Here is a 13660-nt window from a genome sequence, read left to right as displayed (position 1 = left end):
ATTGCTCCTGCTTAACTCTCGATTTGTTCCCTCTGAATGCTGAATCCGTTTATATTGTGCCCTTCCCATTGGCGCCAGCACACTCCTGCTGTCTGTTTGGAGTTAAAGTCCTCTGTTTTAGCACTGCCAATAAGATTCATCGCAATAACAGACTTGCTTATTGAGCAACAATGAACGGTAACACCATACCCTAAATGCCTAAAGAATGGCTTCATTTTTCCATTTTTATCAGATACTGGAAACAACAAAACAGCCAAAACAAACTGTGTTCAGGCTGGGAACTGTGTGGGGCCATCTGCATAATTTTACCAGTTTGTATTACAGTATCGGCAATCACCATCACACTCTTCATCATAATAGAGGTAATGCAGGAAAGCACTAACGTCTGTGTGCAATTTCACCTTATTAGTTTCCTATGAAACTCCACACACTTTATCTCAAATTCCCCTGTTTTAAACAATGCGATCCCCTTCTTTGCTGGACAGACTGCTACCACTCAAGCATCTCACCCTGTCCAGCAGAGTAAAGCAGCCACAAACCCCAACCTTCTGGTCCTGCCTGTGAAGGGACTTCTGTTCTCTGCATTTTCTCATAAACTAACCGTATATATCTCTCTCATTTTAATTTTTAGGCACCCACCATTTTGATTTTTAGGTTTACGGTGGGTCCACGGGGTTAATTATGGGAACCCTCCCCATATTTCACAACTTGTCCAAAGGTACTTGAGTTGAAACACTTGGAAGCAGCTTCCACTTCAGTGGCAGAGAGCAGATACGACTTTCTCAAACCCACTTAATCTGTTTAGAGTCACCGTGAGGCCGGAGCCTGTGCAGGAGGGCATCTATGGCACGTGTGTGTGTGTGTGTGTGTGTGTAAAGAACAAGGGAAGACTACTTGTCTCCAATTCCTTTAGGCTTACATTTTCTTTATTTATATAATTTTTCATCTGCCTACTTCTCTTTAAAATACTTTTTTTGTCGACTCCTGTGTCTGCCTATTCATAATTTGGACAATTCTGTAAGCAGGGAAAACAAAAGAACAACAACATTTATTTCCAGAGCACATTTTCATACAAATGATGAAGCTCAAAGTGCTTTACATAATGAAGAAAGAGAAAAAGACAAAATAAATAAGAAAATTGAATTAGGGAACACTAATTAACAAAGAATAAAAGTAAAGTCCGATGGCCAGGGAGGACAGAAAAAAACAACAAAAAAACTCCAGACGGCTGGAGGAGGAAAAACAAAATCTGCAGGGGTTCCAAGGCCACAAGACCACCCAGCCAGCCCCCTCTAGGCATTCTACCTCACATAAATGACCTCAATCAGTCCTCATGGTATTCAGGGTTCACATGGAAGAACTTGATGATGACAGACATGTGGACTTCTGGCCTTTAATCCATCAGTGTAGGGACATCACGGTGCTTTGATCAGGTGGTGTTGGTGCAGATCGCCACCACAGAAAACCAGAAAAAGAACAGAAGAGAAAGTAGAGGTTAGTACGGATTACGGAGCCACCAGGAATGATATTGATAATTAAATTATTAAAATATTACTTTGTGCTAAAAGTTGTTGCACAAATGTGTTTTATTATACAGAGAGCATCCATTTAAGAACGGGAAGTCCTTTTTCAGTGACAGATTTCAAAAAATAAAAGCTACAGCCACTTGGACCTTCAGGGCCAGGACTCATTGACACAACTGTGGACTGCTGCGTCCTTCAGGGTTGCTATTCTGGCCTAATTTTTGTTTCCGCTTTCTCCTCAGAATCTGGCCTCCTATGATGTGTGTGGTATAATGCTGGGCACATCTACCCTACTGGTATGGGTGGGTGTCATTCGATACCTCAGCTTCTTTCAGAAATACAATGTGAGTTAATTTTCTTGTGGGGTAGTGGTTGCTGCCTTTTTTTTTTTTTTTTGAATGCTGTCTGGATTGACTTGGCATCCCTGTTGTTGGCTTGCTCTTTTTTTCTGCCCACAGATTTTGATCATTACCCTGAGGGCAGCCTTCCCTAATGTGATTCGTTTCTGTTGCTGTGCCGCTGTGATCTACCTTGGATATTGCTTCTGTGGATGGATCGTCTTGGGGCCCTACCATGTCAAGGTACTGTACAGTCAGTAAAAGTGGGTTAGGGGTCGAGCTGGAGCTGTGCAATATTATGCCACCAACAGACTAATTGGCATGAAAGCCACTAGCAGGGCTTCACAATCTTTGAGTGACTCTTGTTATCTCACTGTGCATGTTGTGCAAGCCAGTGTGTGGATGTTGTATAGAAAACACTGGGTAGAGGGGTCTTCAGCCACTCCAGTCTGCCAGATAACCACTGAACATTGCAATGAATTATACCACTGGCTGCTAGTACTGTGATGTCCTCCATTGATTTGGTCCTCTTGCATTGTCTTTTCCTTGCAGTTCCGTTCCCTCTCCATGGCGTCGGAGTGCCTTTTCTCCCTAATCAATGGTGATGACATGTTTGTTACTTTCTCTGAAATGCAGCAGAGCAGCTTCTTGGTTTGGCTTTTCAGCCAGATCTACCTGTACAGTTTCATTAGCCTTTTTATTTACATGGTGCTGAGTCTCTTCATCGCTCTCATTACGGGTGCATATGAAACGATCAAGGTAAGAGGACAATCTGACAGTCTTTCCAATATGTCTCAGTCAAGGTCTTGTATATTTTGTTATCTAAAGTTATGTATTAATCATGACTGAATTGTCACCAGAGGCATTTGGTAGCGTGGAGAGAGTGAGGGTACTGAGGAGGCAGTGAGGCTGATAGATAGATAGATAGATAGATAGATAGATAGATAGATAGATAGATAGATAGATAGATAGATAGATAGATAGATAGATAGATACATACATACATACATACATACATACATACATACATACATACATACATACTTTATTAATCCCAAGGGGAAATTCACATTTTCTCATAACAGAGACAACCTGCCACTGTGTATTGTGATGCCATGCCAGCTGAAGTTTAGAAGTCATTAGTTGCTTAATAATATATATATATATAACAAGTGTGTCTGTGTGTTTGTATATACAGTATACACATACATACACACTAGCTGCATGTGCTCCTCGGGACAAAAAACAACCCGAAGACCCCCTAGCAGTTTTACTATATTCATGAACTTGCAGAGGTGTCAGCTAAGAATTACCCAGTGCTGAGGACGTGGACCCACCCGTGTTTGCTGCCCCACTGGCGATACCATATCTCAAACTGTATTCCTGTCATATAAGTCCTATTAATTGTTGTGTCGAGAAAATCCCTCCAGATAGACAATGTTTTTAGTGAAAACTTCAATCCTCCTTCTCCATTGCTGAGGTGTTTCACTTGCACGTTTTTGACCCGCAGTGTTTGCTTTGTTTCAACGTTGAGCCTCTTCAACATTATGGTTGCACAGAACCATTTGCCGCACACAGGTTTTTTGTAGCAAACGACAAAAAAATGTAAAAGTGTACACATGCACCATATCTATAATACATCTCTTATATATATTTCTCTTCTGGTTCGTCTCTGCTTCCACTTCAAATCCGGTCCTGCCCACACGCAGCCGACACGGCATTTCTCGATTCCTATTCGTCGCCTTCCATGATATGCACTATACTGGCCTGCTGAGCGTAATACATCCAACAAGTACTTGAGGTGCTGCCACAACGGTAAAGTAGCTGTACCACCTTTGCGGGAGCCACCTGTGTCTTTACAACAGCTTCTTACACAGCAAACATCAAAAAGCTAAAAATTATCGTGAACACATTTGAGAATACAACTCTTCTCTAGTGTTTGCTTCCATGGGTGCACAGATAACTCAACCTCCTGGCCACGGACCATACTGTTTTAAAATACATGGGCAAATTTATCACCAAATCATTCCAGCTAGATTCCATGTTCAGTACCATCAACCCCTTCGCTAAATCATACAAACACATACATGAAATCGCTCAGTCCAATCCAACAGCATCTGTACGAATGGTTTTCAAGGAAAACCCTAGGCAGGATTTCCGACGATACAATGCCCCGACATTGCAGCGATTTTCGTCGGAGAAAATGGCGAAACGCCTGCCGAAAGGGACATTTGCATCTATCCCATACGCAACTCCTGTAAACAGATTTCCACGCTCAATATGAATTGCGATCCTATGGTTTACCCACTTTTATTCCCTTACGAAGACATTGGCTGGCACAAAGATTTACAACATGTTCCTGATAAAAGAACTGCCAAGCGAATAAGGCTTACTCAATGCCAATTTTACGCGTACAGATTAGCAATGAGGAATACTTTTAGTATTTTGTACTCCAGCGGCAAACTATTCCAACAGTACATCAAAAATGCGTATGTTAAAACAGAGGGCGCGTGTCTCAACTATCTCAGATTACATCAACAAGATCTGCGCATTGAACTATCAGACGCACTGCAAGCAAACGCTGAAAATAACAACGTACGTGTAGGCAAAATGATCATATTACTGTCCACATTTCTAGGAAGTCCAAGATACATGCAACAAAACTATCAGGTTGCCATGGCCATAGTACATAAATTCAGAAAGCCTGATTTATTTATCACTTTCACATGTAATCCTACTTGGCCGGAAATTCTATATGCACACTGCGTCTTTCAAGAATTATTTATTTCTACTTGATTTCTGAATTCCTTTCTCACCATTTTCCGTTCGTATTCTTACACCGCCGTATGCTACGGCGGGCGTCGGCTAGTGTATATATATGTTTATATCTGTATATATATATATACAGGGTGCGCACAAAGTCCATATACCCCTATCTTTGGGAGGATTTTGAACGCTAAAGGTTACCTCTTAGGAATCCAAAACATCTGTATGGGTCCCTCCATGATCTCTGCATAGCCGAATGTGCTGCCAGGTTCTCCTGCTCATGTTCTCCTGCTCATGTTCTGTAACATTTGCGGGGTGACTTTCTGGAACGCTGTGCAAACCGCATGTTTCAGTTCATCATTCGATGAATAACTGCGCTTCCTCACGTCTCCTTTGATAAACCCCCAGAGTGCATTATCTGGAGTTGTGAGATCAGGGCTTCTCTGAGGCCACGGAAGAGGAGCGGGATTGTTGTTTGGTCCTTGTCCGATCCAACGATTCCCAAAAACATCACTGAGGCGATCACGCACGGTGATTGCGAAATGGGCAGGTGCCCCATCTTGTTGAAACCAAACACTGTCAAGGACGCCCTGGTTTCTCAGTTGCGGGATGAGCCAGCCATTCAGCATTTCCAGATAACTGATTTGGTTAACAGAACCATCAAAAAAATAAGGGCCAAACAAATGCTGTGCTGTCATTCTGGCCCAGATCATCACGTGTGGTGGGCTATGGTCAATTTCTTCAAAGAAATGTGGATTTTCTTTTCCCCAGAAAAACACGTTTCGATTGCAGGAGCTGTGATAAATCGCGCACTCTTCAGAGAACATAACCTTTTCCTTCTCAGCATTTGTTGGAAATTGGTGCAGCATCAGATCACAAGCTTCCTGACGTCTGTCCAAGTTGGCATCTGATAACTCGTTAACAGGCAATGGACACCAACATTTCATTTGCAAGTCCTGTTTGATGTATTTTTGCATTGTCGATTCCGCTATTCCCAACTCAGCAGCACGTTTACAAGTGGATTTCATTGGGGATCATTGGACAGACTCTGCCACATCTGCACATGTTTCATGCCTTGTGGATGGTCTTCCACTTTGCGGCGCATCTTGGACACTGCCCGTTGCAAAAACCTTCTTCTCCCACTGCAACAACGTCCTCTTTGTCGGCGATGCCTTCTCAAAACGCACAACAAAGTCATCCATGACATTTTTGATCGATTTCCCAGTAACAGGCCGCTCATGAACCCACACAGTGGCCACCAAACGCTCCTCGATCGTGAAAACACTTGTGTCACCCATCGCTTCGTCTTGGAACAACCGCCACGTTGTTGCGATTTCTTAAGCAGCAACAGGTGGCAGCACCAGACGGGATGTCGGAAACACACCTCTAAATACCAGGAAGACTTGGGCTGATGTCCACAGGAACCAAATTGTCATGGTTATTCCTGTAAATGCTCCTAAAGATAGGGGTATACGGACTTTGTGCGCACCCTGTACACTCTCACACACATATATGTATGTATGTGTGCAATGTATATGCATCCAAATGATCAGATTGCAATGTGTGTGTGTGTGTGTATAATAAATATATATTAGTACCTGTCAAATAATACAAAGAGTACACAACTCATGTTTCACCCTAATTGGGGTTCATCAGGTGTACACACCTTTACTTCTCATTGCGAGAATCAAACCTCAGACGTTGCTCCACGGTGCCTGGTTCACTTACTTGACAGGGTGTAAATCGGAGTATTATATCCGTAGTTCTGAATTGCAATTTGATTATTTGGGTGGTCACCTATCAGGTAATGCTTATGATTGGTTGGCCGGACAGCAAACATCCACCACGCCCTCTCAATTGCAAGAAGCAGATCATAGGCATGTTATGGAGTATTTGTCAAATAATACAAAGAGTACACGACACATGTTTTGCCCTAATTGGGGCTCATCAGGTGGGCACACCTTTGCTTATATGTATATAGTGGAAAGAATTCAGAATCCTTCATTTTTCCCACATTTTGCACTTTGTTGTTCTGGGGTATTAAGTGATGGTTATGTGAGGAAAAAATTAAATGATGTTAGTACAAGGCTACAACATAGAAAACTGAAGGCACTGTGCGTGTGTGTGTGTTGTAGTGGGTCAAGTGATAAGGCAGAGCGAGTGCCAACCTGGCAAACCCCATTTAATTTGAACAAAAATGAGTAAAAGAACTTAACAGGTGTACAATGGCCCTACAATAAACAATTGGCCAACAGCTTCTTATTGCCCTCTAGTGGTGTTCCTAGGTAGGACTGGTCTGGAATCTTCCAGATAAGTTTTCCTTTTATATCAGTTACATCAAGAAGGGGCGGGGCTTCTCTGGTTCTGTTGCCCTCAGTTGGCAGTTTCTCAGCTCTGTAAGTGAAAAAGGAGACCAGACTGTTGGCAGCAGCACCAACTGACGTCTCGGTGTGGTACCACAAACATTAGATGAACCCAGGAGGCTAGTTTCTTGTGCGCATGGGTAACAGTATATATAAAATGTACTGTATATAATATTTTCATGTGTAAATATATCATTGGTTTAAAGTTTTATAGAAATATATATCGTACCATCAGAACTATAGGAATGGAGGGGATGTGCAGCTGACCCATTGGTTTCTCGCCCTTTGCAGCATCACAGCATGGAGCCAGTTCACATCACAGATTTGCACGCCTTCATAGCAGAATGTAAAGACACCCCAAATTCAGGCAAATTCAGGGGTATAGAGAGCTCTCCGTGCTCCGTTTTCTGCTGCTGTGACCGGTGAGTACTGACCACATCCCAGTCGTATGACCTGTGCCTGTGCCCTGTCTAGATTGCTCATCTGCTTTCTGCCACTGCTGTATCTTGTTTGACGTGTTTTATCCTTAGAAAGGGGACTTTCAAACCCAAAGACAGCTGAGAATTTAAATATCTGCTTCAGAATAAAATTATGTTTAAAGAAAGTTACTGTTAATGGCAAAACAAACATGTCAGCTCTGTTTTATTTCAGGACTACTACATATGAGGATGTTCTCCTAATAAACTGAGGGAACGACCGAGAAACCTGCCAAAAGAATGAGACCCTCATTCATCTTTCGCCATTGTCCTTCCCCCAAGCCCACTTCACTGTAACACGTCCTCTCATCCTTTGCAATGTAAAGGGGTGGAAGCCAACAGAAGCTGCTCAGAAACTGAAAGTCGGTTAATCAAACAGCAGGCTGCCTTCATCTACTTGGGTTGTTTTAATTCTTGATGGACACATCCAGGGAATTTTGACTTGGTGAATTTTAACAAGTGGATCTTAAACCATTTTAAACATTTTAAATTATATAGTCCGTGAGCAATGACGCAAACTCCGCTGGACAGACGTTAAGACTGGAAAACTGACACATTGAGATGACCAAGAAGACCCTTCCGGAATCGTGGTGGCAGTATGGTGATTTTTATTTATTTATTTTTAATTTTTTTGCAATTTCAGGACATTTTAAACTCTTTGTTCCTGTTCAATTCCTGATAGTCTTATGAAGCTGACAGTACGAGGACACACCGTGCACCCGCTACTGAATTAGAAATATTTGAAACTTTTTTTGCCATCGTTTTACCACTTGGATTTCTTACACAAGATTTGTTTTTGGTGGACGGTATCCAGACACTTTTGAACACTCCGCTGTGTCAATACGGTCCATTCTGCGATTGTACGACACGATGGAACTCTCCTGATTTATTTATTCCATGAGCTGCGATCCAGCTGACCAATGGCCGTTCGAGAACACTGGAAGCACTTTTATAGCCGATCAAAAAGCACAAATGCAGAATCATTGCCTGTTCAGAAGCCGTCATGGATGTGCGTGTGTGTGTGGGTGAGGCGGTGTTATTTCGTACTGACTATTTTTAATTTAAAGGTACATGCGCACAGAAATGCAATACTGAAGAAAAAAAATGAGTGACCTGTCTGACGTAGGGTTTCAGTTCAGCCTTCACAAAGGAGGATGAGGAAGCAGGTGAAGTTGTCAAATCTGTTTGTGCTGACTCGGATATACACACATATGAATTAGCAAGACGCGTAGAGTCGAGAAGCTATCTTGCGTCCTCCATGCCTGCAGAGCTTTACTTGACGTTACCTCTCATTTAATCGACATTGGCTCATCTCGCCCAATAGCCATTTTTAGAACTTATTTGTGATGTAGTGAGACTGGAACACCGCGTGGTGTCGTGATGGCAGATCTCACGTTTTGTTTTAAGTTTTATTGTGTGTAACAGTTTAAGAGGCTGGCAGCCGAGGGGTCCCTATCAGTCCGAGCTGCCGCACCCAGGCCTTGTGTGCATGGCACTGTATTCTTGCACTTCTGCCCCTGCAGTGTCATTGTTAACGTCAATTCAGAGCATTATGTTTTACTGAAGTTTTTCATAAATCTCAAATCACTGAGCATTCTTTTAATTTTCATATTGGTTTTTGCCCTTTGGTCTTTAGGGTTTAAACTGCCAAGTGGGGTCCCACGTGGGATTCCAAACTGTGAGGGGTGTGGGTTTGGATGAAAAGTAACAACATATATAGACTGTCATGTCTGTCATTCCGGATAAGGGAAGGTGGCCTACAGGTTGTAGTGCGGGTGACCGGCTGTGTAGCGCCAGCAAGCAACACAATACGACGTAAAGCTTTATGGCAGCTCTCCACGCTCAAGGAAATGTGAATTGGCATCTCTGATGTTCTGTGGTGGGCATGAAGGCAAAGAAAGCCCATGGGGCCTTACTGATTGTGTCACTTTAATCGGACTGCTGGCTCGTGGTCACAGAATGAGGTGGCTGTGAGAGAGAGATTGCCTCTAACTCCCATGATCACTTTCATTTCAGGCGGGACTGCAGTGCCAGCTTAGGCCCATTGTTGCGCTCAGAGTGGTGAACTGGCACACAGAATTGGCTCAGTAATGACAAGATTAAAAACTATTGTTATGTGCCACCCCCTTACCCTCTGTTTACCTTGGCCATGCTGTTCGTTGTGCCTCTCTGCAGAGTGATCGCTGCCACCGGAAAGAAGGACACAATTACATCTGTTTTATTTTTTATTTGGGTGGGTTTTTAAACACGTGGTGTCCAAAAGCAATGAATCACATGTATGAAGTTCATTTTTAGTGGGATCCATGCCCAGTACAAATGACAATATGAGCTGCTGTCATTAGGGAGGTAAGCCTTTTAAATAAACGTTTCATTAAAAATGTGTTTTCTATGTTCTGTGTCACGTTAAGGTTTTGGGTGCTGAATTTTCCCTGCTCACCTGAGCTTTGAATTCTTGGTACTCTTTCTGTGCTGGCGTTCTTGTCTCTTTGTCTGTCTTGTCGATTGGTAAAATCAAAAACCAGCAGCCATGCCAGCTGCACTTCTGAAGAGGTCGCCCACCTGAAGTTAAGCACGTTCAGGCCCAGCCAGTACTTGGATGGGAGACCATCTAGGAAAAGCTTGGGATGCTGTTGGGGGAGATGTTGGTGAGACCAGCAGGGGGCGCTTACCCCGTGCTCTGTGTGTGGACTCCAATACTCCAGTGCAGTGCCGGGGACACTGTGCTATAAAAATGGCACCGTCCTTCATACATGAGACGCAATACTGAGGTCCTGACTCTCTGTGGTCATAAAAGAGCCCTGGGCATCCTTCATAAGGAGTCGGGTGTATTTGCCCACCACAGCCTAGTCATTCTGGCCCCCTAATTATCCCGTCTCAAATTGTCTCTCAATACTTCACCACCTAATAGCTAATGTGTGGCAAGTGAACTGGCGCAAAAATGGCTGCCATCACATCATCCAGGTGGGTGCTACACATCCATGGTGGTTGAAGTGGCCCCCCACTCACTGCAGTTCTTTGAGTAGTAAGAAAAGCACTATATAAATGTAACTATTATTATTAAGAGTGTGGCAATCCTGGCTGGCAGAACAGGGTTCATCTTACCCAAAGAGGGATGAGCAAAAGAGAGTGAAGTGTGTCCCGAAACAGGAGTTCAGTGTTCTTACCCTCATCCAGGGGGTTTGTATGGAAGGACAGGCATCCTGTCCGGGTTGCATGATGCCTCACTTACCTGGCTAGATGGCCATATCAGGGGAGGCTCAACACCAGGGACACGTGGGTGAGTCTGAACTTGGATGGGTGCTCAACGGGTGTGGACACAAGTCAAAAAAAACAACGGGAGACAAAAACTCCAATTTAAAATAAAAAGCAATTTCTTTATCCTTGGTGAGTTAAAGACACTGCAGCCCCCCAACCCCCCACCCAAGGGCTCAGTGCCACTGACTGGTTAGAACAGACAGCCTGCCTAAAACAAGAAATCCTCTCTTTTTATTACCTACAGTGCATCCGGAAAGTATTCACAGCGCATCACTTTCTCCACATTTTGTTATGTCACAGCCTTATTCCAAAATGGATTAAATTCATTTTTTTCCTCAGAATTCTGCACACAACACCCCATAATGACAACGTGAAAAAAGTTTACTTGAGGTTTTTGCAAATTTATTATAAATAAAAACAGAGAAATCCCATGTCCATAAGTATTCACAGCCTTTGCTCAATACTTTGTCGATGCCCCTTTGGCAGCAATTCCAGCCTCAAGTCTTTTTGAATATGATGCCACAAGCTTGGCACACCTATCCTTGGCCAGTTTGGCCCATTCCTCTTTGCAGCACCTCTCAAGCTCCATCAGGTTGGATGGGAAGCGTCGGTGCACAGCCATTTTAAGATCTCTCCAGAGATGTTCAATCGGATTCAAGTCTGGGCTCTGGCTGGGCCACTCAAGGACATTCACAGAGTTGTCCTGAAGCCACTCCTTTGATATCTTGGCTGTGTGCTTAGGGTCGTTGTCCTGCTGAAAGATGAACCGTCGCCCCAGTCTGAGGTCAAGAGTGCATTGGAGCAGGTTTTCATCCAGGATGTCTCTGTACATTGCTGCAGTCATCTTTCCCTTTATCCTGACTAGTCTCCCATCCCCACAGCATGATGCTGCCACCACCATGCTTCACTGTAGGGATGGTATTGGCCTGGTCATGAGCGGTGCCTGGTTTCCACCAAATGTGACGCCTGGCATTCACACCAAAGAGTTCAAACTTTGTGTCATCAGACCAGAGAATTTTCTTTCTCATAGTCTGAGAGTCCTTCAGGTGCCTTTTGGCAAACTCCAGGTGGGCTGCCATGTGCCTTTTACTAAGGAGTGGCTTCCGTCTGGCCACTCTACCATACAGGCCTGATTGGTGGATTGCTGCAGAGATGGTTGTCCTTCTGGAAGGTTCTCCTCTCTCCACAGAGGACCTCTGGAGCTCTGACAGATTGACCATCGGGTTCTTGGTCACCTCCCTGACTAAGGCCCTTCTCCCCCGATCGCTCAGTTTAGATGGCTGGCCAGCTCTAGGAAGAGTCCTGGTGGTTTCGAACTTCTTCCACTTACGGATGATGGAGGCCACTTTGCTCATTGGGACCTTCAAAGCAGCAGAAATTTTTCTGTAACCTTCCCCAGATTTGTGCCTTGAGACAATCCTGTCTCGGAGGTCTACAGACAATTGCTTTGACTTCATGCTTGGTTTGTGCTCTGACATGAACTGTCAACTGTGGGACCTTCTATAGACAGGTGTGTGCCTTTCCAAATCATGTCCAGTCAACTGAATTTACCACAGGTGGACTCCAATGAAGCTGCAGAAACATCTCAAGGATGATCAGGGGAAACAGGAGGCACCTGAGCTCAATTTTGAGCTTCATGGCAAAGGCTGTGAATACTTATGTACAGTTATTTTATTTTTAATAAATTTGCAAAAATCTCAAGTAAACATTTTTCACGTTGTCATTATGGGGTGTTGTGTGTAGAATTCTGAGGGAAAAAAATGAATTTAATCCATTTTGGAATAAGGCTGTAACATAACAAAATGTGGAAAAAGTGATGTGCTGTGAATACTTTCCAGATGCACTGTAACTTATTCATTAACCAAAGAGAGAAAAACATGGCAGTTCATTTTGCGGTCATACATAGATTGCTGTAAGTTACGGTTACATCCTGATTTATTACATTCAGGAGTGCACAGAGTTTCTTACCAAAATAAAGAGTTATCAGGGCACTCACATTCCTAAGAAATACGCCCTTAGCAATATTTTTTTTCTTCCTCATGGGGTAGCAGGAATAGTAGGTGGGCAAAGGGAGGGCTGCCTCCCAAAGACATTTGTTTCCCCCATTTGCTAGGTTGCAGTGCCTCATCTGGTGTGGCTCTCTGCTGAATACCCAGGGGGCTTTATGGAATATGTATGGTATTCCTGGTGGGGCGACCCTACTGGGTAATCCTGAGGTGCCACCAGAGGACACTGCCAGAAGAGGACCCTCTTAGTTTATGACAGTTCTGCTTGACCCAGAAATGCTTCCAGAGTGCATAGGAGCAGCCAGAAATCAGAGTCGTGAGAGGAGAAGGACAACACCTGCCTCAGGAAGAAGAAGAACAAGATGATGAAGAGGATTTGGGCTGGTGTGACACCGAGACCTATAAGAAGGTATTTTGTTAAATAAACAAGCATTTTGAAACTGTGACTGTTTTTGCTCCAGTTGTGTCGGGGGTCTTGGGGATCTGCTACACCCTCTGTGGGCCACAAGATCCATGCAAATGTTTGGACACCCCTAGCAAAATTATATTTTTAGAGTAAACTAAACAATGTCATTGCGGGGCGGCACAGTGGCGCAGTGGTAGCGCTGCTGCCTCGCAGTTAGGAGACTTGGGTTCACTTCCCAGGTCCTCCCTGCGTGGAGTCTGCATGTTCTCCCCGTGTCTGCGTGAGTTTCCTCCCACAGTCCAAAGACATGCAGGTTAGGTGCATTGGCGACCCTAAATTGTCCCTAGTGTGTGCTTGGTGTGTGGGTGTGTGTGTGCCCTGCGGTGGGCTGGCGCCTTGCCCGGGGTTTGTTCCTGCCTTGTGCCCTGTGCTGGCTCCAGCAGACCCCCGTGACCCTGTGTTAGGATATAGCGGTTTGGAGAATGACTGATTTCTTGGTCTTCCACATTTTCCCTCCCCAGTACAGT

The 13660-nt window shown here is 44.1% G+C and overlaps 1 protein-coding gene across 1 annotated transcript in view; it reads left to right on the top strand.

Moving 5' to 3' along the window:
* The window catches only part of mcoln1a (mucolipin TRP cation channel 1a), a 51350-nt gene extending 41505 nt beyond the window's left edge, over positions 1-9845 (top strand). Inside the window, exons 10-14 of the mRNA XM_028791272.2 lie at positions 1766-1867; positions 1982-2104; positions 2414-2620; positions 7282-7412; positions 7642-9845. Of these exons, the coding sequence (XP_028647105.2) occupies positions 1766-1867; positions 1982-2104; positions 2414-2620; positions 7282-7412; positions 7642-7678 (600 nt within the window). The 3' untranslated portion in view covers positions 7679-9845. The remainder of the gene's footprint in view (positions 1-1765; positions 1868-1981; positions 2105-2413; positions 2621-7281; positions 7413-7641) is intronic.
* Positions 9846-13660: the final 3815 nt, after the last annotated feature.

Source organism: Erpetoichthys calabaricus, chromosome 17, assembly GCF_900747795.2.
Source record: "Erpetoichthys calabaricus chromosome 17, fErpCal1.3, whole genome shotgun sequence".
In the NCBI taxonomy this organism is placed as follows: Eukaryota; Metazoa; Chordata; class Cladistia; order Polypteriformes; family Polypteridae; genus Erpetoichthys; species Erpetoichthys calabaricus.
This window is presented reverse-complemented; position numbering and strand designations above follow the sequence as displayed.